The sequence below is a fragment of the Sturnira hondurensis genome, unplaced genomic scaffold (genome assembly GCF_014824575.4).
Source record: "Sturnira hondurensis isolate 20B ecotype Veracruz unplaced genomic scaffold, ASM1482457v3 Scaffold0004136, whole genome shotgun sequence".
Lineage (NCBI taxonomy): Eukaryota > Metazoa > Chordata > Mammalia > Chiroptera > Phyllostomidae > Sturnira > Sturnira hondurensis.
The window spans coordinates 46,340,757-46,362,010 of record NW_028076767.1 but is presented as its reverse complement, the minus strand read 5'-3'; the positions used below and the strand labels follow the sequence as shown (position 1 = coordinate 46,362,010).

At 44.8% G+C, this 21,254-nt stretch overlaps 1 protein-coding gene across 2 annotated transcripts in view; it reads right to left on the bottom strand.

Annotated features, from left to right (window-relative positions):
* The window catches only part of STK39 (serine/threonine kinase 39), a 283,196-nt gene extending 262,280 nt beyond the window's left edge, over positions 1–20,916 (bottom strand). For both annotated transcript variants that reach the window (XM_037044544.1, XM_037044545.1), the window contains exon 1: positions 20,518–20,916. In XM_037044544.1, the coding sequence (XP_036900439.1) occupies positions 20,518–20,710 (193 nt within the window). In that variant the 5' untranslated portion in view covers positions 20,711–20,916. The remainder of the gene's footprint in view (positions 1–20,517) is intronic.
* Positions 20,917–21,254: the final 338 nt, after the last annotated feature.

Sequence of the window (21,254 nt, the reverse complement as noted above, 5' to 3'; positions counted from 1 at the left end):
TAAATACATGACATGGCGTTGATGAAAAATAGAAGGACTCTGGAGATGGGGCAATGAGCCCTAAATTTTAGTTACGCCCCTCCATGGAGCAAGGCCTCAACAGGTGTACTTGGGCCCCTGTGTTCTACTGCAGATTTTTTTAAGTTCTTCAAGGTCAGACCCAAAGGGAGCTTCCTCTCTGTGCCACCAAGACATGCAACAATGCCTGACACACACTGACTGGAGCTCAAAACATACAACGACATAGACAGAGGACAGTCAACCTCCCCTCTGGTCAAGCAAACACAGGCAAGTACAAACTCCAACCTTCAGCCAGCTCACATCGGCGCAGGTCTTTCTAAAGAACAGCCTCGTCACTCTCCCCCTCCTCGTCCCCTGTCCTGAGAAGCACAGTTCCACTGTCTCCAATACACAAGAACTTCCTGAACCAATACCAAGTCTCGTACTACCTACACCAAGCGACTCTAGGAGTGTTCTTCAGAGAGTGGTGTGTTTGCATGACTTTTTTTTTTCTTTTAAATGTTTAATAGTCTGGTGTTTGAATGTTTTAGCTGGGCTTCAAGGTTGGGAAGTAGAGGAACAAAGCCCTGTGAATTTCTCCCTCCTCTATAGTGAAATGTACGTGAGTTCACTGCCAAAATTTTGTGTTCTTTACAGTTGTCAACACGTTAGCATTAGTAACTTTTTAACCCTCTCAGTGCCCCCATCATTGATTTAGGGAGATGGCAGCCCTGAGGACGGCTGCTTTATGCAACTATTCATTGATCAAATTCTAAGGTACTTTGTACAATACAGAAGAAAGGCTGAGAGGTCGAAAAGTAGAGTATATTTTAAAAGATTTCTTGTCCTCTGATATAATTTCCAGAACTATTTCTACCAGTGTCATAGCATTAGTTTATTTTGAAGACATATAAAATTGGTTTGGAATATAGGTACTTATGTCCATGATTTCCACTTGTAAAATGTTTAAATCAGGGCTTAAGTTATCATAAAATTAATTTTTAACAATGCAAAAAAACCGTTAAAAAATTAGTAATATGAAAAAGTTATCACTCAAATAAAAGGCTTGGAGGAAGAATTTTATCTATCTTAATGACCATACAATAGGTGTCAATTTAAGTTTATTGAATGACAGCAATTTCTCTAAGTCAGTGAATACTCAATTATCTACATCAATGGAAGGGTACATGCTCTGGAAAATATAAACAAAAAAGTCTCATTCTGTAAATAAAACAGGGAGAACTGAACCTGCCTCACTGGGCTGTTGTGCAGATGTAATAAAAGTTTTTAGCCCGGGGGTTGACACATAACAGCGCCTCCAGGCTAAGTGCTATTATTATAATCAACATCACCATTATTATTTATTATGCATTATATTATCCCGCAAGGCTGATTTGATAGTCCTGATTTTGATGATAAAATACCATGAAACACAAGGAGGCCAAGAAACCAGCTCAGTCACAAAGCTGGTAAATGACGCCAAAGGAATCCAAGCCCAAGTCAGCCTGATGGGCAACTTTCCCTTCTAACCGCCAGGCAACGCTACTTTAAAACTAGGGACTCTCGTTGAAATTAACTCCTTGCCCTGACAGCTTGAGAATCCTAAAGGCAGATCCATCGGATAGCAAAAGCAGAGGAGGCAAAGGGAACCCTGGAAAGGGCAGCGGCTTTGCAACCAGACATGGCTGGGTTCAGGTCCAGCTGTGTGACCTTCAAAAGATCAAATGATCGCCCAAGTCTGCTTCCTGATTGGTAACACTGGGATAATCAGACCAGTGGTGGCAGGAATGAGATAAGGAAGACACAGAAAGTGTGTGAATTACTTGGTTTAGTCCGCGGCACACAGTAGGTGCTCCATAAATTTGAACCAGAATCACCGTGTATGCTTGAATCACCTTTACATGTCCTCTGATCTTAACAGCAGAGATGAGAAAATCCTCCAAGAATTTTAATTCTCAACTTTGCCCCCAAAGATTGCTATATCTCAAGAAGTATAATAAAAGTATCTCCCAAGTGTCAAATAACATTTTTCTTTGGTCATATATAATATTACAGACGTACATCTTTTGTCTCTATACATACAAAAATAATAAATAATTACATATAATACTTGTGTATGCATGCAATCATTTTTACACACCTTTTGGCATTTCCAAAGGAAGAAAGAAAAGAGTGTAATGAAAATTAAACCTAAATAGAAAAGAATGGAAAGTCTTATAAAACAAGAAAATTCACTTTCCTAAAGCACCATTATCATGCTACAAAGCAACTCACGAGAGGGCAGCTCGCTACGCATACACACACACACCAGAATTTGATGGGGAGGGTTTAAAAAAAGGGGGGACATTCAGCCAAGAGGAAAAAATAGTTGGCTTTTTCTTTAAATCTGGTAAGCAGATAAAAAAAAACATTCAAATCTATAACAAAGCAACATGCAGGAAAATTGATTTTACTGTTTCACAAAATACAGAACCCTTATAAGTGCACTTTAAGCCAGGCACTAGGTCATTTTCAACTACCCACCAAGGCAATCAAATCGAGATTAACATGCCTATCAGCTAAGATCAGGCTGTCAGAATGAGAGTTTTAAATTACACATGTCCTTACCAAAAACTAATTAAAAGATTTTTTCCTCCTAAATAATAAAGCACATTGCACAGGCTTTAATAAAACAATGTTTAATTTTATTTACGTGCTAAAAAGGCATTTTAAAGCAAATGAAAACACAGAACCCAACACCACTAGAAGAAACTTTCCAAACTGAAACAAAACCACGTGCTTGTCTTTTCCAAAGGCAAACATGTTGTTCGTCTTTCTTTTTTACCCAACAAAATTTCCTACAAAATGATAATCAAAACCTTTTGTTAAACAGGAGCTTAAACGCTGCCTCTCGAATCAGATTCCACTTCAAGTGACCTGAAACCAAACTAAAAGAGCATTTTATGAGCATGGTTCGCATTTTTTTAAAATAACAGGGAAACTGCCCGTTGAGATGCTGAAGAAACGGACACCAAAGCGAAGGAAGGGCTCAGGAATTCAGGAGTCACTGACTCCTTCCGTCTGCCGGCCATTACTGTGAAAGAGGAGCAGACTGGGGTGGAGGAGGGAGAAGAGGAAAAAAAGGGGGCAGGGGGTGGGGATGCTTGACTATGACCCTAAAGAAAACAAAGCATCCACGAGAAATGTTCCAGAGAAATACCAACCACCTTCCATCTCTGAAACAATGGAGTGACAAACACCTAATAAAATTAGGGAGGACTTCATACTCCTCCCAATACATAAAGAGGCACATCTGAGATGAACCTACTCACATGGGAAAATGAGTCATTCCAGCAGTGTCAGGTCCCAGGTATTTCAGAGCTTCGCCGTCTTTACACAAACTGAATGAACTACTTCACAGTACTTTTAGTACAGCAGAAAGGCATGACCACATTTCATAAACCAGGCACTGGTATTTCAGAGTTAACGACATTTTACAACTGAGAGGGGACACAAGTTTTCCCAATTTATATGCCATATGGGAAAAGGGAGGATGCTTCCCAGGAAAGTAGTTAATGACTTTAAAGAATGAAATGCTTTTTAAGACATTTGTAAGCATAAATATTTTTAACAACCAAGTATATTAAGCAGGATTACACTCGGGATAGGTTCCTTACCTAAGGGTCACGTTACATAAATAAATACCAACTCATTTCATACCTACCACAACACCCAAGTTCCCTTCCTAGGCAAGAGCTTTCCATTCTACACCCTCATCAACCCTCACGGGAGGAGAGGACCTGGGCTGGGGCAGCAGTTCACAGGTCAGCAGGTGTCTTATACAGGGGACCCTGGTAAAAACTGGATTCTCAATCTTTGGGATTAAAATTGTGAAATAAACAAAGAACACAGCAATTAGCAGCTGTAGCTATTGTGAAGAGCTGGAAGAACCATAAAGGCTCTCAATGAGCCGAAATTCTGACTCAGCCAAAACAATAGCGTAGAAAGAGATGAACAGGTAGCCATGAACAAAGGCAGATGCACACACACTCACTGGCTAAGTCACAACCAGGGCAGAGGACAGGGAGGTGAGGTGTGCATTCCTGCTGCTGAGGTCATGTCCACTTCCAGGGTTCATGAGAGCCACCTGGCTACAGGTCCCAAAGGGCTGCTGCAAAATCTGGGACTAAGGATGAGATTCCTGTCTGCCTGTCCCACATCGATCTTTATGAGGAATGATCGATAAAGGTTCTTTAATTCTTTATTTGTGGGGAATTTCAGTGAATCCCTAGTCCTTGTAAACAAAAGGCCATGATAATCAAATCTGATACATTCTATACTCTAGACTTCTCACCAATTCAGAAAATCTTTCCATATATTTGTTCATGGTATTAAATTCCATGACATTCTATATTTTGGGTCCATAAAATGACGCAACTTTCGCTTCCGAAACTCAGATGGTAATTGTTCTTTTTCCCAATCCACCCCACCCCATCTACCATTTTCTCCTCACAGCCTCAGATATTTCAGGTCAGGCTCCAACAGGGAACAAGGCAAACTGCCTTCTCCGTCTAACTCCCTTCCATCTTTAAGGCCGAAATGTGAACAACCAAGAAGGCGATTAGCTGAAGGGCAAACAACTGTGGGAGATCTTCAGTGTCTATCGAAAGTACAAATGCAGCCCTGGCTGGTGTAGCTCCATGGATTGAGCACGGGCCTGTGAAGCAAAAGGTCGCCGGTTCGATTCCCAGTCAGGGCACATGCCTGGGTTGCAGGCCAGGTCCCTAGTGGGGGGCATGTGAGACGCAACCACACATTGATGTTTCTCTCCCACTTTCTCCTTTCCTTCCCCTCTCTTTAAAAATAAAGAAATAAAATATTTTTTAAAAAAAAGAAAGTACAAATGCAGTACCCTTGGACCCCTGCAATCCTCTCTCTGGATGTCATCCCACAGAAATATGGAAGCCTGGAGGCAACCAGTAAGTTCATCAATAAAGGATTAAAGTATTGATACAGCCACAGAATAGAAGTGGACCAAGGATGAAAATAAACTGGCATATTTTTAATGAGGCGGATCCATGAGAAATGACCTGGAATGACAGCTGTGAATACTTGCAGTGTGTATATTTTACTATAAACACATTCAGAAAATGAACAGAGTAAAATATATCTGTAATATACATTACTTTGTAGTAGTAAAGTTTATAGTTGTAGAAAATACGCCTAGCTACCACATTACATGTAAGAAAACACTGTATTTTGGAAAAACGTATGTGGATATGTACACTCAGAAAAGCAACCAGAAGGACGCACATCAAAGTGACCACACAGGAGAATCTCTGGGAAATGAAAATGGAGGGGTGTTATTTTGACCTACTTGATACAAAAGTATTTATTACATCCCGGTAGTTTAGAACCTTTTTTAATACAATGAAGACTAGTCATGCCAGTGGTGATTTTGTTTAAAATGCTATGAAATCCTTGAAATTTAAGAAACAAAAAAATTCAACACTTAGATCATCACATTAAATTCATAGAGATTCACTTCTCCCACATCCCACGAAATCAGTAACGAGTTGCACAAAAAGAGATCACATATTTACCCAACCTAGAAAACTCTCGCACTGAGAGGTCGTATCACACACAGAGCCCAAATGCACCCAGAAACGACGAGAAAGTTGTTCTTCACCTCCCTCTCCCCTAGAACTTCCAGTCGGCAAAGAACTAGTATCAGAATAAGGCGATCCATGGCGCGCAGAGGACAGAAGGCAAAGTATAACAGACACTTCTAAGAAATACTAAAATGTAATTTTAATGTAAATGTAGTTTTAAGATTAGTTTATAAATATATTCTGGGATTCTGCAAACATGTAAGTATAAGAGAAACACACACACATATTCTGCCCAGTGGTGATAAAGTATGCTTAGCTCTCAGTGTGTACCAAATTCTCAAGAAACAAATCACTTTTGCCAAGTAATTATTAATCTAAGACTTTTTTTTCTTACTCTAAACAAGTTAAATGTGAAAGTTCTTGGCATGCAAAAAAGTATCAATTTCCAAAAATATCAATTTACTTTCTCCTTAAAAAAAAGTCCTGTCCCACCTAAAATTACACCCTTACACCAACATTCAAACAGTACCTTGCCCTGGGTGACGAGGTAACTAGTGGTAACTTTTCCCCTTTTTACCCCTCTCCATTACCCATAATGACTACGTACAGAAATAGTACTGTATTACTCATACAGTATTTGGGAAGTTTACAATAAATCAGCCTGGAGTTTTTTCACTGCTCAGGGGTTCAGGTAACACAACGCTCTGCGCTCTTTCTTCCTTCCGTGACAGAGGTGTCAGCCAACCCCCGGAGGGGACACCACGGTTCCAATCCATGCACAGGTCTGTTTCCCTCTTGACATAAAGGGCACGTCACTTAGCCTTTCAATCTGTAAATTTATAAAGGTAACATCCAGTCCTCGTTCCACACCTAATAGCATATATTTTATGATAAGGGCTTTTACCAGAAACTTTGCAGTTCGATAAACGGTACACTTGCATATCTCTCGCCCTTCTGTTTCTGCCATCGGTACATGAACCACTAAAGAAAAATGGGCAAATCTATCAATAACTATTACTGGGATTCTCATCATTTTATCCTAATAGATGGCAATTAAAAAAAAAACCTGATAATACAAATGGCAGTAAAATACTGCTGGATTGACTTCAAAGTAAAGAGACGTTCATAATCGTCTCAGCGCCAGTCTACCCTCAAACTGAGTCATGACACGTGGACGTGTTATTTTTAGGGCTGTGATGGATCTACTCTGCTGACTTCTGGGTGGCAGGAGAAATAATTACGCATGCACGCAAACAATCTATATTTTTAATGTGGTGTTGAAGCTTAGAGTCAGTCTGGAATAAAACACCTCAAAGCTAAAAATGATCAACATTACACACACACCCCCCTTCGCTCTTCAAATATCACATTAGAATCAACACCTTTAGATATTTTAGCCAGCTATACATCTCTAAAGTCACTTTCTGAGCAAAAATCACTCTGATGGATAGTTCACACAGCCAATTAGTTTATGAAACCTGTAATCAACCACACTACCACAAGCAGGAGAGAGATCACTGGAGACTAAGCTCCTGCACCACAAACTGAAAACAAAAACTAAATGAATGACAAATGATATTCACTCTCCTTGAGCTAAATAAGGCTGCTGTGGTAGAGAGTTTGCAAAGATGGCAATGAGAACCCCTCCCCTCCCTATACACGTGTCCCTTTGCCACGTGATTCTACCACTCTTCCCAACAAGCAGGGAAGCCAGTTTCCCCTGAACCTGAGCTGGCCTTGCCATGTGCTCCAATCAACTGAATGAGGAGGAGTGGCAGCACGTGACTGCCAAGCCTAGGCCTCAAGGGTCCTGGCCACTCCTCCCCAGCCATCCTGGAACACAGCCACGGGTGAGGAATAAAGTAGAGATGAGCCCCCTTGACAACGAGGAGGCATCCGTGGAAGGAGGGGCCAGCCAACAGCCAGCACCAACCACCGCACACACAAGTAAGACCATTTTAAAATGCATCACCCAGACCAACTGGCCATGGACTGGCCCTAAGTGAGACCAGCAGAATTGCCCCGCCCAGCCAAGCCCTAACTGCCCACCTACAGAACTGTAAGCAGATAAAATGGTCTTTATTTTAAGCCACTAAATTTTGGTGTGGTTTGTTACACGTTTTTATCCATAGCTGATACAGAGACTATCAGGATCCACACTCAGAGAACTGAGGCTTTCAATATGTCCGAGACACCCAAGACAGAGCTTCAAATGAGGTGTCGGCTCAACAAAACGCTGCCCCTAGACTTTCTAGAAAAAAACTTAACATTGCCCCTACTTGCCTTGACCTCTTGCTGAACGCCTGGAGATTTTAAACTTAGACATGCCCCTGATTTCTTTCTCTCTTACTTACCCCTGCTGAGGGGTGGGGTCTTCAGCTGCCTCCTGATAGTCTGCCTGTCAGTGATCCCACCTTGTCTCTGGCTTTACGGATCCGACTTGGGAATCCTACCCCGACCCGACCCCTCCTCCTGCAATCCGCCAGCGGCTTCGCTTCTGCCATCCCTGCCTCCAGGCAAACAGCCCTTGGTAATCCCAGTCACTGGTCCTGGACAATCTTATTACTTCCATGAAGTGGCGATGCAGAATCTGTGAAACATAACTGTAAACAAACGTGACTTTAAACCACGAACAGCACTCTGCCGTCTGCAGTCGTCCTGTGATGTTAACTCAGTGCTCCAGTAGGGCCGCAGATGTTTCAGACACCTCTGGGAACAGCGCAAGAGCAGATTAATGTCACTTCAGAAAATCAGTCTCATTTCCCCATTAGGAGGGCTCATGGAAATGGGTAATTTTAAAATAAAACATTGCTATCAATGATCAGTTGACCCTCTCCACCAGGTCCCCTCGAAGGAAACAATACTTCTTTATACGTAATAAACTGTGCTAAGATCAGTGTTAAACTCAGTCATCCTGCATAAAGATCACGTTTCACATTCTTGTCCCTCTCTTGCTTCCCAGCAGCTCTAAGAGACAAAGGAAAATTTAATTTAAAAACAACAACGAACGACAGAAAGCAATTCAGTCTTCACAGGGGGAACAAGATGGCCCTCGCCCACAAGCAGGGCAAGACGCTCACCCAGCTGTAACTTTTACCTGCTTTAGTGGCTGCAGGGCAGCCGTCCGCCTTTCCCTTTAAGACGACTTAAGCAAATACACACACTACAAAGCTGCCCATATTGTCTCTTTCTAATGGGTGTGAAAGAGCAGGAGACGAAATTATAGCCCTTAGAAAGTCGCACTGCTTCTATGGAAACAGGAAGATAACTATGGGTGAACTGGAAGGCTCATTATCTCTTAGCCCTAGAGACTGTCACTTTTTAAACAACTAATGAATATTTATTTTAGTAGAGATAAACAATCTAGCTCTGATCTTGCCTTACGCCAAAAATCCTGTTTGTCCTAATGATCACAACGTGAGACTACACAGAAACACTCCTCCGGGCCCGACTGCAGCCGTCCAAGGGCCCAGGGAAGGTGCCCTGTTCAAAGGGTTTGCACAACAGCCCTTGCTGAAGGTCAGGCGCTGCACTGAGGGCCCCAGCGCTGGAAAGGGCACTGCAGAAGAAGCAAAGGACTGCGTGGTAAAACATTCTCTTGTGGCCCTGGCCACCCAGGGTACCCTAAGCATGAGAAAGTAGAGACTGTTCTTGAAATGCCCCAAATTAAATTTACTTAATAACCTCTTCACAGAGATTTTTTTCACCCCCTCAGTCATTGATTCCTGTTCCCAACAAATTAGATACTTCTATCAATGTACTGACTTAATATTGGATGTTTTATTTACTTCGTGATCTATAACTTAGGCTAAACCATTAATTTTTCAATTATTCAAATATTAAAATCTTTTAAACTCAAGGGGGACAAAGGGGGACCATGATTGAAATATATGCTTTAAGTGACTAAAATTAAGATAGGTATTATTTTTTCTAAGTAGAGGTAATTTCACAACTTTTTTTTGAAATTGTATTTAAAAAAAAAAAAACCTAGTCAGTTCCTTCTTCACAGCATAAAAGAAGATAAACTGAAGTGTTCTGTCTACCACGTTCAACCCCAAGCCTCTGAAGTGATTTCTTTTTAAAAATGTAACATTTTGATACTTCTGAAAACAGTGGATTTCAGTTGGGAGGATTCGCATGTGTTGACAGGACACCCCCGAATGAGTTAAGTGGGGAAGATAAAAACTCATGCTTCCAAATGACCTCCCTGCGTCAACTGGGGTATCTGTTTCACGGCGCAAAAAGGAACGACTGTGGGTCTGAAAATATGGATCAATTAGCTTCCACACGCAGCACGGAGTAAAAGTGAAAGATTCTTTTTTAGTCAGGTTAGCTCTGCCCGTCTCCTTTTTGCACTCCCAAGTCAGCGGCACGGCCTCAGCATGGTATCAGGGGGGCCTCGTGACGTGTACAGCCGTCACGGTGACATCAGTCAGTTTTTTAACATTTCTGAGAAATGACCACCCAGTGCTAACAAAACTTTGTGTGGTGATAGAAATAGTCTGTATCTGTACTACCCAATAAAGTGCCTTCTAGAACAGGGAGCATTATAGACTTACAGTTAATGAAAATGCAGCCCCTCAGCTGCACCAGCCACAATTGGCTATTGAGCACTTGAAATATGGCTAGTGCAACGGAGCGACTATGTTTTATTTAATTATTTTAAAGGGTTTTTTTGAAGCAGTTTTAGGTTCACAGCACAAATGAGATGGTAGAAATTTCCCAAATATCCCCTCTCCCCCCCACACGCACAGCCTCCCCCATTATCAACAGCCCCCACACAGAGTGGTCCATTTGTCACAACTGATGAATGAACCTACATTCACGTGCCATTACCACCCGAAGTCCATAGTCCACGCTAGGGCTCACTCTTGGTGGTGCACATTCTATGGGTTTGGACAAATGTATAATGACATGGATCCACCGTTATAAGATCACACAGAGTAGTTTCACTGCCCTAAACATCCTCTGTGCTGTCTAGTTATCCTTCTCCCCTCCCCAAATTTATTTAATTATAATTAATTTAAATTTAAATAACCACATGTGGCTAGTGGCTACCGTATCGCAGAGCCTAGAGGCAGACACTCTGCGAGGACCACTGCTGTCTGCGGCCACCCAGTCCTACGTTATCAGCCTGGCTGAAGGGGCCTGGCTCTGGTGCAGAAACTGTGCTCCAGTGATGATCAGCCGTGAAGTTCACCGACTTCCCGTGCAGTCTTCACCCTCACCTCACTGCTCCTCAACCTTTTACAATACTTTCCCCAGCAAAAGTGCACACACACACCCCTGCTCCTCCTCACTAACAGGTTATAACCAAGGATTAAAAATATAGTACCAGGCAGCCCTGGCTGGTGTAGGTCAGTGCATTGAGCGCGGGCCTGCGAACCACACCATCGCGGTTCGATTCCCAGTCAGGGCACATGCCTGGGTTGCAAGCCAGTTCCCAGCAGGGGACACACCAGAGGCAACCATACATTGATATTTCTCTCCTTCTCTCCTTCCCTTCCCCTCTAAAGATAAATAAATAAAAAATATATAGTACCAGGCAAAAGATGGTGGTTGAAATGAAGCTACTTTATTGTGTATATATCACCTGGTTTACATGTTCAATAAACATGCCCGGTAAAGAATGAAATACAGATAAAGATCATTTTAACACCTCTAAATGAATAAGACTTTTACTATCTATGTGGCAATTTACTCCCAGATAGTTATAAAACTCACTGACTCAACGCTTTTCCCAACTTCTTCCTTCCCACCAACGAGGAGTCCATGTGATGTAAGTAGACAAAAGCAGTGAACGAGGTAGGAACCACGAGCCTGAGATTCTAAGGCCTTCTGGACCACAGACAAGCTACTTCAAATTAGTCTGATAGGGTCTTCAGTTGTGAAACAAAGGAGCGGGAGTGGATTTGCTCTTCGGCCTCCTCCAAAGTTAAATTTCCTCATCCCTCTGTGTTCTTCTGCCATTGCCCACACGGGAGCTGACCTGTAAAAGCCAGTATGGACCCACGATTCCTTCCCCTGAGCCTTGTCCCCTGATTTCTTAAGTCACCTCACAATTAAGCAAAGGGGACGGTGACAATGCCAATTAAGAAGGAAAGAAGAAAGGAAGGGAGTTAAGGAGAGAGAGGAGAAGGGAGGGAAGGACCAAGAGAGGGAGGACAAACAGACCAGATCATTTAAATTAAAATACGCAACACAGGACAGGCTAATAGGCACCAAGCCAGAAAATGTCACCGTTTTTCAATCTCCAAACTAAACGGGGCAGGAACAAAAACAACTGGAATACAGAAACGGATGCTGCCGGTCCAAAACAAGATCACAAATTCTGCTAACACCTCAGCCGGCAGTAGAGTGAGTGTGAGAAGTCTCAGAACTGTCACAGGTCACTGGCTTCAAAATACTCCCCAAATGAAGATCTAACACTCATCTGACAGACAGTCATCAATCTCTGCTTGTCGTACCAGTCTTTCTGGGGAACAGCTCTCTCTAGGAGGGCCTAAAGATTGAGAAACCGGAACCTGATAAATATCACCAAAATGTACGTTTTCACCTAAGGGAAGAACTAAGAACGGCATGAGCACGCCCAGTACTAGGCCTCTGAGAGTTATAATAAAGGCCACTTACTGGGAAGAAGTTTGCAAATAAAACTACCTTGAACGATGTCTTCCCATACATCAAAATATACAATCAGCTCAAAAGGTCAATTCATGTAATTCCTCAATATCCAAGAAGTTTCTTAAAGCTTAGCCAGGCTTTATTCTCAAATAACTGTTTGGCAAGTGAGAGGGAACTTAAAATACATCAGCATTACCCCCGTCAGCTCCCAAAGTGTTTACCTAAATCAACTGTAAAGTTGAAGCACTGCCAATCTGCTCTCTGAAGGACTGCTGTTTCTCCTCTGCTTCCCAGGTAGGCCAGATCTAAAATGCCTTTTTAATTAACGTATTGAATTCCTCGTTAGTAGCAAAAACTTGACCAATGCAAAGCAGATTTGGGAAAGAAACACTTGAATCACTTCCACCATCTCGGAGTCACTTTGGGATAATTTAAACAAAACTGTCCTGGGGGCGGGGAGAGGATGGACGATGTAAAACGTCACATGATGACACGGAGAATTCTATTTAAATAGGAAAAAAATCCCCAAAAAACAAACCACAAAGGAATTATAACACTTTTTAGATTGGTTTTCACATGGAAAGACCCAGTTCTATGGTTTTAGCATGTACCGCATGTACCAATGCTATCGCTCGGTCCCTCACCATCTACAAAAACACATCTCCTGCCATTATCACCACCTTTGGAAACCACTTGCCCTGACAGTCTCGTCTGCTCCTGTTTCACCTGTGACCCTGACCTTCTCCAGCAGGTCCTCGTTTCTACACAGCAAGAGGACCCACAGAGTTCTTCAAGGTTGGGTTCCACATAAACACATAACCCAGACACAGAGAAAAGGAAGCTCTACAGAAGAGAGTGGTGTTGGGACAGTACCATCCTGCTCTGAGCCCCTTGGTAAAAGGATGTCATAGCTGTGGCAGAGAGGCCACCTCACAGGCAGATGACCCCGGGAAAGCTGGCCTCTGCCTGCCCGCCTGCCTGCGCAACACAGGCAGGTGGGGGCACTCAAGTGCTTACTCTTGATCTGGGAAAACTGGGTTCTTCACACAGAACCCTTCAAGACACTGGGGGCAAACACAAGGCCCAAGGGCCAAATCCCGCCCTCCACCTTGTTTTATCTGGCCCAGCACCATGTTTCTACCTGGCAGCAGTGCCAAGCTCCTTGCCCCTAGTTAAGGAGTAGTTACATTTCTACAGTCCTAAAATTTCACTCAGCCCTTTGAAGGCAACTGCAAGGCCAATGTGCCCCCCCCCCCGGGACCCCCGGTGAAAATAACTCTGACACCCCTGCTTTAAGATGACTGGTCCAAATGCAAGTAAATAAGCATCACCGTTAGCCATAGACAACAGCAAATCATCAGGAACCAGAAAGGCGAATTTTTACAAGTCAGACAATGTTCCTCTTCCACAAGGAGGGAGGGAGTATTCCCAGGATTCAGACTTTCATCCAGAACACATTTATCAAATACTTAATGTGGGGTGCAGAGTGTGGAGGCGAGAGACGCTGTACTCAAGAAGGAATTAAGAATTAACATCTAGCGCCAGGATGAGCAAGAAGGCAAACAATTTTCACACACTGCAAGGACTGCTAGGGGGGGAACTGCCTGACAGAGCAGGGGGCAAAGGGGGAAGGAGGATCAGGGGCAGAGACAGTTTCCGTGAAGAGGGATCATTCATTCCAGGTCTTAAAAGGATCAGGGTGTGTTCAATTTATGAGCATGCATCAAGCTACACATTTATGATGTGTACACTTTTCCACATGCAGAGTACTCTTCAATGAAGGTGAGATAAAGGGAGAGACAGAGTTCTGCGTTAAACAGACGAAAATGGAAGGAAAGGGTGGTGAAATGGTTTTCCAAGGAGGGGAACACCTGCCTAGCAGAGGCTAGAAAAGCATGAAGCATTTCAGCAACTGCAAAAGGTCCCTCCTGGCTGGGAGCTGGTGCTGAGGATGGAAATGGCAAGGTATCACTGGAAAGGGAGGCAACGGACAGTTCCAAAAGGCCTTACACACCGTGCTCAGAGTTCATCTTGAGGATGACAGGAAAGCCACTGGAGGTGTTTAAGCCCGAGGGTAACAGAAAAATTTTGGTGCAGCGCATCACTTTGGCAGCCATGCGTACTAGATCTGGGAGCAAGAATGGAGATAAGAACCTGGTTAGGAAGTCATTACAAATAATCCAAGTAAGAACAGGTAAGGGCCTCAACTAAACTGGTGGTGGCCAAGAGGAAGACCAAGAGCTAGAGGCAGAGTAAAAACATCCAGTATGCAGAATACTTAGGACCGCTGACCAATTACACGTGGGAGATGGCGGAGGACGGGGAAGTGGAAGATGACCAGCACATTTCTGTTTCCTATCTGAGGGTCTTAAGGAAGACAGAGAATGCAGAAGGAATAGAATTAAGATTGAGGCAAAAGTGGAAAGAGTGAGTTTAATTGTGAATATGAAATTCTGTGGAATATCTAAGCAAAGACATATAAAAGGAAGCCCGCACACGGATCCAAAGCTCAGGGAGACCCTCGGCACTGTAGGTGGTAGCTGAAGCCTCCCACAGGAAGAGAAGTGGATCCTGGAGCAGGGTCAGGCAGGAAAGCAGGAGAATGGTGTGAAATCCCGCAGAGAGAGAGGAAAAGGGAGAAGGCTGCCGTGACCACTGGCTCTGGCCACAGAAGGGTCACGGACATTGTGGAGACTGCAACTTTGGTTTCTTAGCAGAAGGGCAGAAGCCAGGTTGCAGTGGGCTGAGAAGTGAATGGAGGTTCTTTCAAAGGGCTCGGCTGTGTGAAAGGAAAGAGATAAGGTCGTAGCTTGAAAAGGAAGGAGTAGTAAGAGTGTCTCGTTTTGTTCTGTTGTTATTCAAGAGAGAGAGAGAGAGAGAGAGAGACTTGAGAAATTTACAAGCTGAGGGGAAAGCAGAGAGGGAAGGAGACAGGGAAGCAATAGTGATGACTTTATCTGAAAACAAATGCCCCTGTCCTTTCACTCACTGGGACAGTGACTATTTCTTTTAGTCAGCAGCATTTCCTGCCAGCACGGCAGCCTCTGCAGGACAAACTCAGAGGTGGAAGAAAAGTGCAGTCTTAGCAGGTTGTTCCCAGAGCCTTTTCATAACGGGCCGCGCCTCCCAACCACCTTCCCGCAGGATGCTCTCACCACTTGTCAGAGGGCCACCTGGCGCCTCACCCCCTGAGCCGTCCAAATCGCCAGGAGCTCCACAGGCCTCTCCAGCTTCCTCCCACGGCTGAGGTGCAGAGGTGCGAGGGGAAGCCGGTCCCACGTGGGCCTCTGAGAGCCACCTCCTAGCCTCCCACTGGAAGGAGGAGACTACCAGGTACCCTCTTCCCCCGGCTTCCTCCCTGATAGAAGCGCAGGAGAGGAAACTCTTCAAGCCACTCCAAAATCTTGCCAGAGACAGACTGTGTTCTCTCCTGATAACCTGAATCTGATTAGCAAATGCAATTTATAGTAGTTACCGCTAAGACTAATTGAGAGCATGCATTGTGCCAGGAGGCCCTATTCTGAGTGCTTTACATTCTCTCAGTCCTCACAACCCTATTTTTATCATCTCAGTGTTACAAGTGAAGGATCTGAAATGCAGACACATCTAAGTAATTTGCTCAAGGTCGCAAGGCCAGTGACTGCCATTGCCAAGGTATGAAATAGACCAGGCCCTCTGACTCCAGAGTTCGCAATGTTTTAATTTACTCTCAAATGCCATCAAAAATGTAGTCTGTGGCAGACTCTAACACTCAAGGAAAACTTCATAATGTTATCGATCATAAATCAAATATATAAATAAAGCAAGGATTGTAGTAATTCTATCATAACTTTCTTTTTACTTAAAGATGTTTCCCATGTGGTGGCTTGAAGAACCCATTCAAAAGAGCATTACTGCTGTGAATGTAGTTTAAGCCACTGAATTATACACTTAGAAAATAACCAAAATGTTAAATCCTATGTATATTTGTATATTTTACCGCAGTGATTTAAAAAATAGAAAAAGAATATTTCTCAATCAGTTTTTCTCTATACCAAAAGCAAAATGAAATGATGTGAAAATCAAAAGTCCTGTCTTAGGCTAAGTATCTCAGGTCTCTTTTAGTCAAAAACAAAATGCTCCACTAACAAACTACTGCAGCAGTCAAGCACGCCGGACTGAAGGATCTGAGCGACTGGAATACACACCCAGTGCTCTGGCCATCTGAGGTGCTTCAAAAACAACAGTGACCCAGTGTGGCTCCTGCTGTCTGTCCTCAAGATCCCTCCAGCATAGGGCTACCGCCAGGCCCAACACCTAAACCACAGACTCTGAGGGCCCAGAGCGGCGTGGGTGTGCGGGTCTCACTCCGGAAAGAAAGCGCCTCAAAGACCTGGCCGTGTGTCTATTAGCGGGGCCTGGGGAGGCTGCACTTGAATGGTTGAATAAACTGTGGCTAGGAATCTAGGAATCAAATTCCTTCTGTTCCCTAGGACTCCAAAGTCAGTAGGTGTTACTTCTAGATCGTTCTAAGTGGCCACCAGGACAAAAGTGCAACAACACTGAGAAATCAAGTGCAAAAACTACAGACAGGCTTAGTCTGTAAAAAAATCTAAGAAAAGTAAACATACTACAAGGCCCAAGTGTATTTATGGTTTCTCTGAGGAAAATCAGCAAAGGTAACAGCTCTTGCTGGAACTGTCTGATTCAAACACAGAAACTGGCATTGCAGTAACCACCACTCTTTGGCAGAAAGGCCCCTTGAGGTTGTTCAATCCTATCAGCGATGCCCGAGCCATCATGGACACGGCTCGCTTTTCCTTTGTTATTTAGTGAATCAAGGTGAACGCAGTACTATCACTAACAAGCAAACTAAGTTTTCAGGTGGTGTATCTTTGGGTGCCCCTTATACTTCTAAAAAAGGAATTTGAGGTTGAAAAGGAACTTCAGGGTGAGATGGGGGGAGAGGTGAGGAACAAAGATGAATGAGTCTGAAGGGTAGAAATAAGTTAGAAAGCCCCCAAAGAGCAGTTGCTCCTAGAGAAGACAAGTATTTGAAATCTACAAAGACAGGAATAGCAATGGGTAAAAGAAAATGTAGTAATTTCACAACAGTGCTAACCCCTCTCTCAGTATAAATCTCCTTCCCACAGAGTTTATTTCATTTCTAGGTTATGTAAAACTATCTGAACCAGATTACCCCTAAGAGCATTACAAATTCTCCATTGATCTTTTACAACACAAGAACAATACAACAAAGAGGAAACTTTATTTTTAGACTTGCAAAACCCTGTGTTTATTTTTCTAAAACAAAAGTCAGACAACTGAACCTGCTTTGTTTGAATATTAGCAAACCTATTCTCTCCCAATCTTGAGGCCCCAACCTCTGCCCAGAAGGAAATGAAAAAAAAAAAAAAAAAGAAAGGGCTCCTTGCCACGCTGGAAAGTTAAAACACCTTGGCCTTCTGCTCTGGCACATCTGAGCCTCCTGCTGGTCACAGTTCACACTGCTGGAGCCCTATCAGATGTCACCTGCTAATTTGGCCAGGAGAGGCAAAGGCTGTCCCTCCAACATTCATGTCCAAACTGGTTCAGTGTTTGAACTACTAACTTCGACGTGTAATGTTTAAGCAAAAGTGCTTAACCACATTCACTCTGAATTACTCAACTAGCATCACACACTAAATGGAAATGGGTTTGTAATTCCCTATACACATTAAACTTTAGCAAAATCCTATTCCAACAATTTGATTTTTTTCAACATAACATGTCTTCGACACAGGCCATCTCTTTTAGTTAGAAAAAATGAGATAAATTTAAAATATGGCAAAGTTTTTCCCACAGTATGAACGTGAAAAACTCGGGACAGAAGTAATGATTAGCAGGTGTTTCTGTTCTCAAATTCCTCAAGTAAATTTCTTTTCATTATTATTAAATTGACCAACCATAACTACCAATGCTGCTACAGCCAGCCAAAAGAATTCCTGTGACTAATACCATCACTTAAATTAAACTGAAAAAAGATTTTATTCATTAGTTTACAAAACTGGTTAACTAAGTCATAGGTTTTCAAAAGACAAAGCTTACATTTTAACCTTAAAAATTAACAAAATAAGCATATAAACTGATTATAAGTAAATTCTGGCTCCTACCCTATGGTAAGCTATGGGGTAGATACCATCATTCAACTTGTATGGACCATCCCTACCAGCTGCAGACAGAGGGTTAAATAACACTGCCCTGTAACACCGCCCTGGAGTGCACAGGTGGTTACGGAGGGCAGCAACAGAAATGAGTAAGCACTTCACTAACTCCTACTCAGACTTCAGAACCTGGCTCAAGTCTTCAGTGAAATATCCTGCTTCCTTCTTTCTCCTAGCAATCACTCCCTCTTTTGTGCTCTCCCAGTACTCACTCCTCACATCCTGTAGAATCATTTACATAAATACCTGAAGTCCATGAGGGCAGGGACCATTGTTATTAATTTTTATACTGCTAGCACCTAGCACAACGCTAGGGACACAGAAGATCCTCAGCCTTTGTAGAGCAAACAAAAACTATGGGGTTACATGTGATAAGGTATGTAAAAAGAGGGGTGGAAGAAGCACACTGCTTTGCCTCAGGAGAAGCAGAAGGCTTCTCAAGAACATGCACTGTGGCAGCCTTGGAAGCTGAATGAGATTCATTCCAAAGATGGACACTTCGAGATGAGCCTATGCAAAGGCAGCAAAGACTAAAAGACCAAATGTGTCCTAGGTCAGGTGACTGTTCCAGGTACAATTAATGTAAGCAGAATATGGGAGGGTTGAGGACGGCCAGTAAAACTGGAAAGATGAAGGGGTTTATTTGCCAGGTTGAAGGGATCTTCACTGAATACCCTAGGCTTTCGGACACCCTTGCAGTTATTTAATCCAGGCAGTGACCAAGACTCATCCCTTGAGAGTCTTTGGCAAAAAAGTTATGAAAGGTTTGGAATTTCAAAGAATTCTTTGTAGACATGCCATTTTGGGTTATTTGAAGCTTCTATATCCTAGGTTACTGTTCTGCCCATCATTTTCTCATATATATAATTCCTGTCTGCACTATGTTTCATTCACACTCTAGCGAGTGATAAAGGCTTGTTTAAACACCTAATGAAAGTCTTACCTTTTTAAAAGAGAGGGTTGGAAAATATTTTTAATGAAAAGCAAAAAAGTATTTAAGATAAATATTGTGAATCCCTTTTTCATTACTGTATTTAACTATCAAATTATGGGAAGGCAGCATCCCCATCCCAGGGCCAGTGAGATTAGAAACTGAGGGCACGCTACACCTGGAGGCTTCCATAACAGAGCCTCTCAAATGGGATGATCCAATAGGGAAGGTTTTAAGGGTCAACACACATTCCTGGCCCTGCACGTGCTTGGCCCAAGGAAAGTAACTCCGGCTTCTTGCCGGTCGACTTTGCCAGGTTTTTTAAAATGTAAGATAAGGTGGTATTTTTTGTGAGCTGACTAGAAGGCACCGAAGGAAGGGAGCAGAACATTGACAGCCTCGGGTTTCATTCAACCTTGCAGCTCAGCCCTACAGCAGAGGAAAGCATCTGTCCTGTGCAGGGCAGGAGGCCAGGGCGCCTGCTTTCCCCGGGCTGCCCGGATGGGCTGCAGGCGGCGCGCCCCGGCACCAAGAGAGGCGGGTACCCGGACAGCGCGGAGAGCCGTGTTGCACGGCAGACTGGGAGCAGTGTCTGACAGTGAAGGAGGCAGCATCCCCTCCGCCTCAACTAAGAACCTGGGCCTCCCCGACTTCTACGTAGCTCGTAGCTCGGTTACCTACGACAAGAGTCTGCTGACTAGGGGCACAGACGCGGAGCTTGGAAAGCAGCGGCGCGGCTGCGCCTGCAGGGTCCCCCGGGGCGCGAGGCGGGGTCGCTGGAAGCCCAGGGCGGCGCCCCCGCAACCCCACCCCTCAGCTGCCTACCCGCGTGGCCACTGGCCACGGACTGCGCCCCCGGCACGCGGGTGAAGGGAGATGCGGCAGCGCTGCCGGGTCCCCTGCTCCTCCGCCCTGCCGATCTGGGAGATAAAAGTTTGCAGCATGCGGCTTGTCTGCAGTGCGAGTCACATCCGCCGCCGCCTCCTGCAGCACCAGTGCTCACAGACGAACAAATAATTTAAAAAAAAAAAAAAAACTGTTGAAGCCGGTAGGCCCCGAAGCCGGCCGCTCTGCCTCCCAGGCGCGCATGCAGGCGAGCCCAGCATCCCGCAACCCCTCCACCCGTAGCCGCACCTCCCACTCGGCCTCAGTGTCCAGCCTGGGCCGGCCCTGCCGCGCCCTCAGCACTAACCGATAACCTCCTGCAGCTCGTATGCCTCCCTGCAGATGGGCCAGCTGACGGCCTGTGCCGCCGGGGCTGGGACCGCAGGCGCTGCTGGAGCCGGCACTGCTGTCGCGGCCGCCGGGACCGCCGCCGCCGCTGTCACCGGAGCCGCCTGCTGGGGCTGCTGGACGTGCACGGGCGAACCGCTGAGCTCCGCCATGATGCTGCCGTAGGAGAGCAAGAGGCCACGCCGGTGGACGGACGACCTTCCACTTGAAACTTCCCTTTCCCCCCGCTGCCGACACCTCTCCGCTGGCGCACACCCTCCCCGCCTGCTGCCACCGCTGCCGCCGCGAAAGCCAGCAACTAGGGGAGGGATCTAGGGAGGCCGGACCGAGTGGAGGGAGGAGGCAGCGGAGGCGGGGAGAGGAGGAGGCGGTGGCAGCGGACCTAGCCGCGCGCCCCGTATCTCGTGCGCGCTGTTCTCTGCCTCCGCTAGGGGAACCGCCGCCCAGCCACCCACTCCCGCTCTGCTCTAGGCCGGGGAGTTTCTACCCAAGGGGAGCAAGGCCCGTTTGTGTTTGATATGGGGGCCAGTGGCCCTCGCTCCCTAGGCTACATGCTTTCCTAGTGCCTTCGCCCCAGACAATCAGGCTCTCCCGAAGATGCCCCCAGGGAACCCTGAAGGCGGGGTCGTTGAACCGCCGCCAGGTTCTCAGATTCAGCAGCCTCCCCAACTAAAGAGAACCTGAAGTTCATTTACA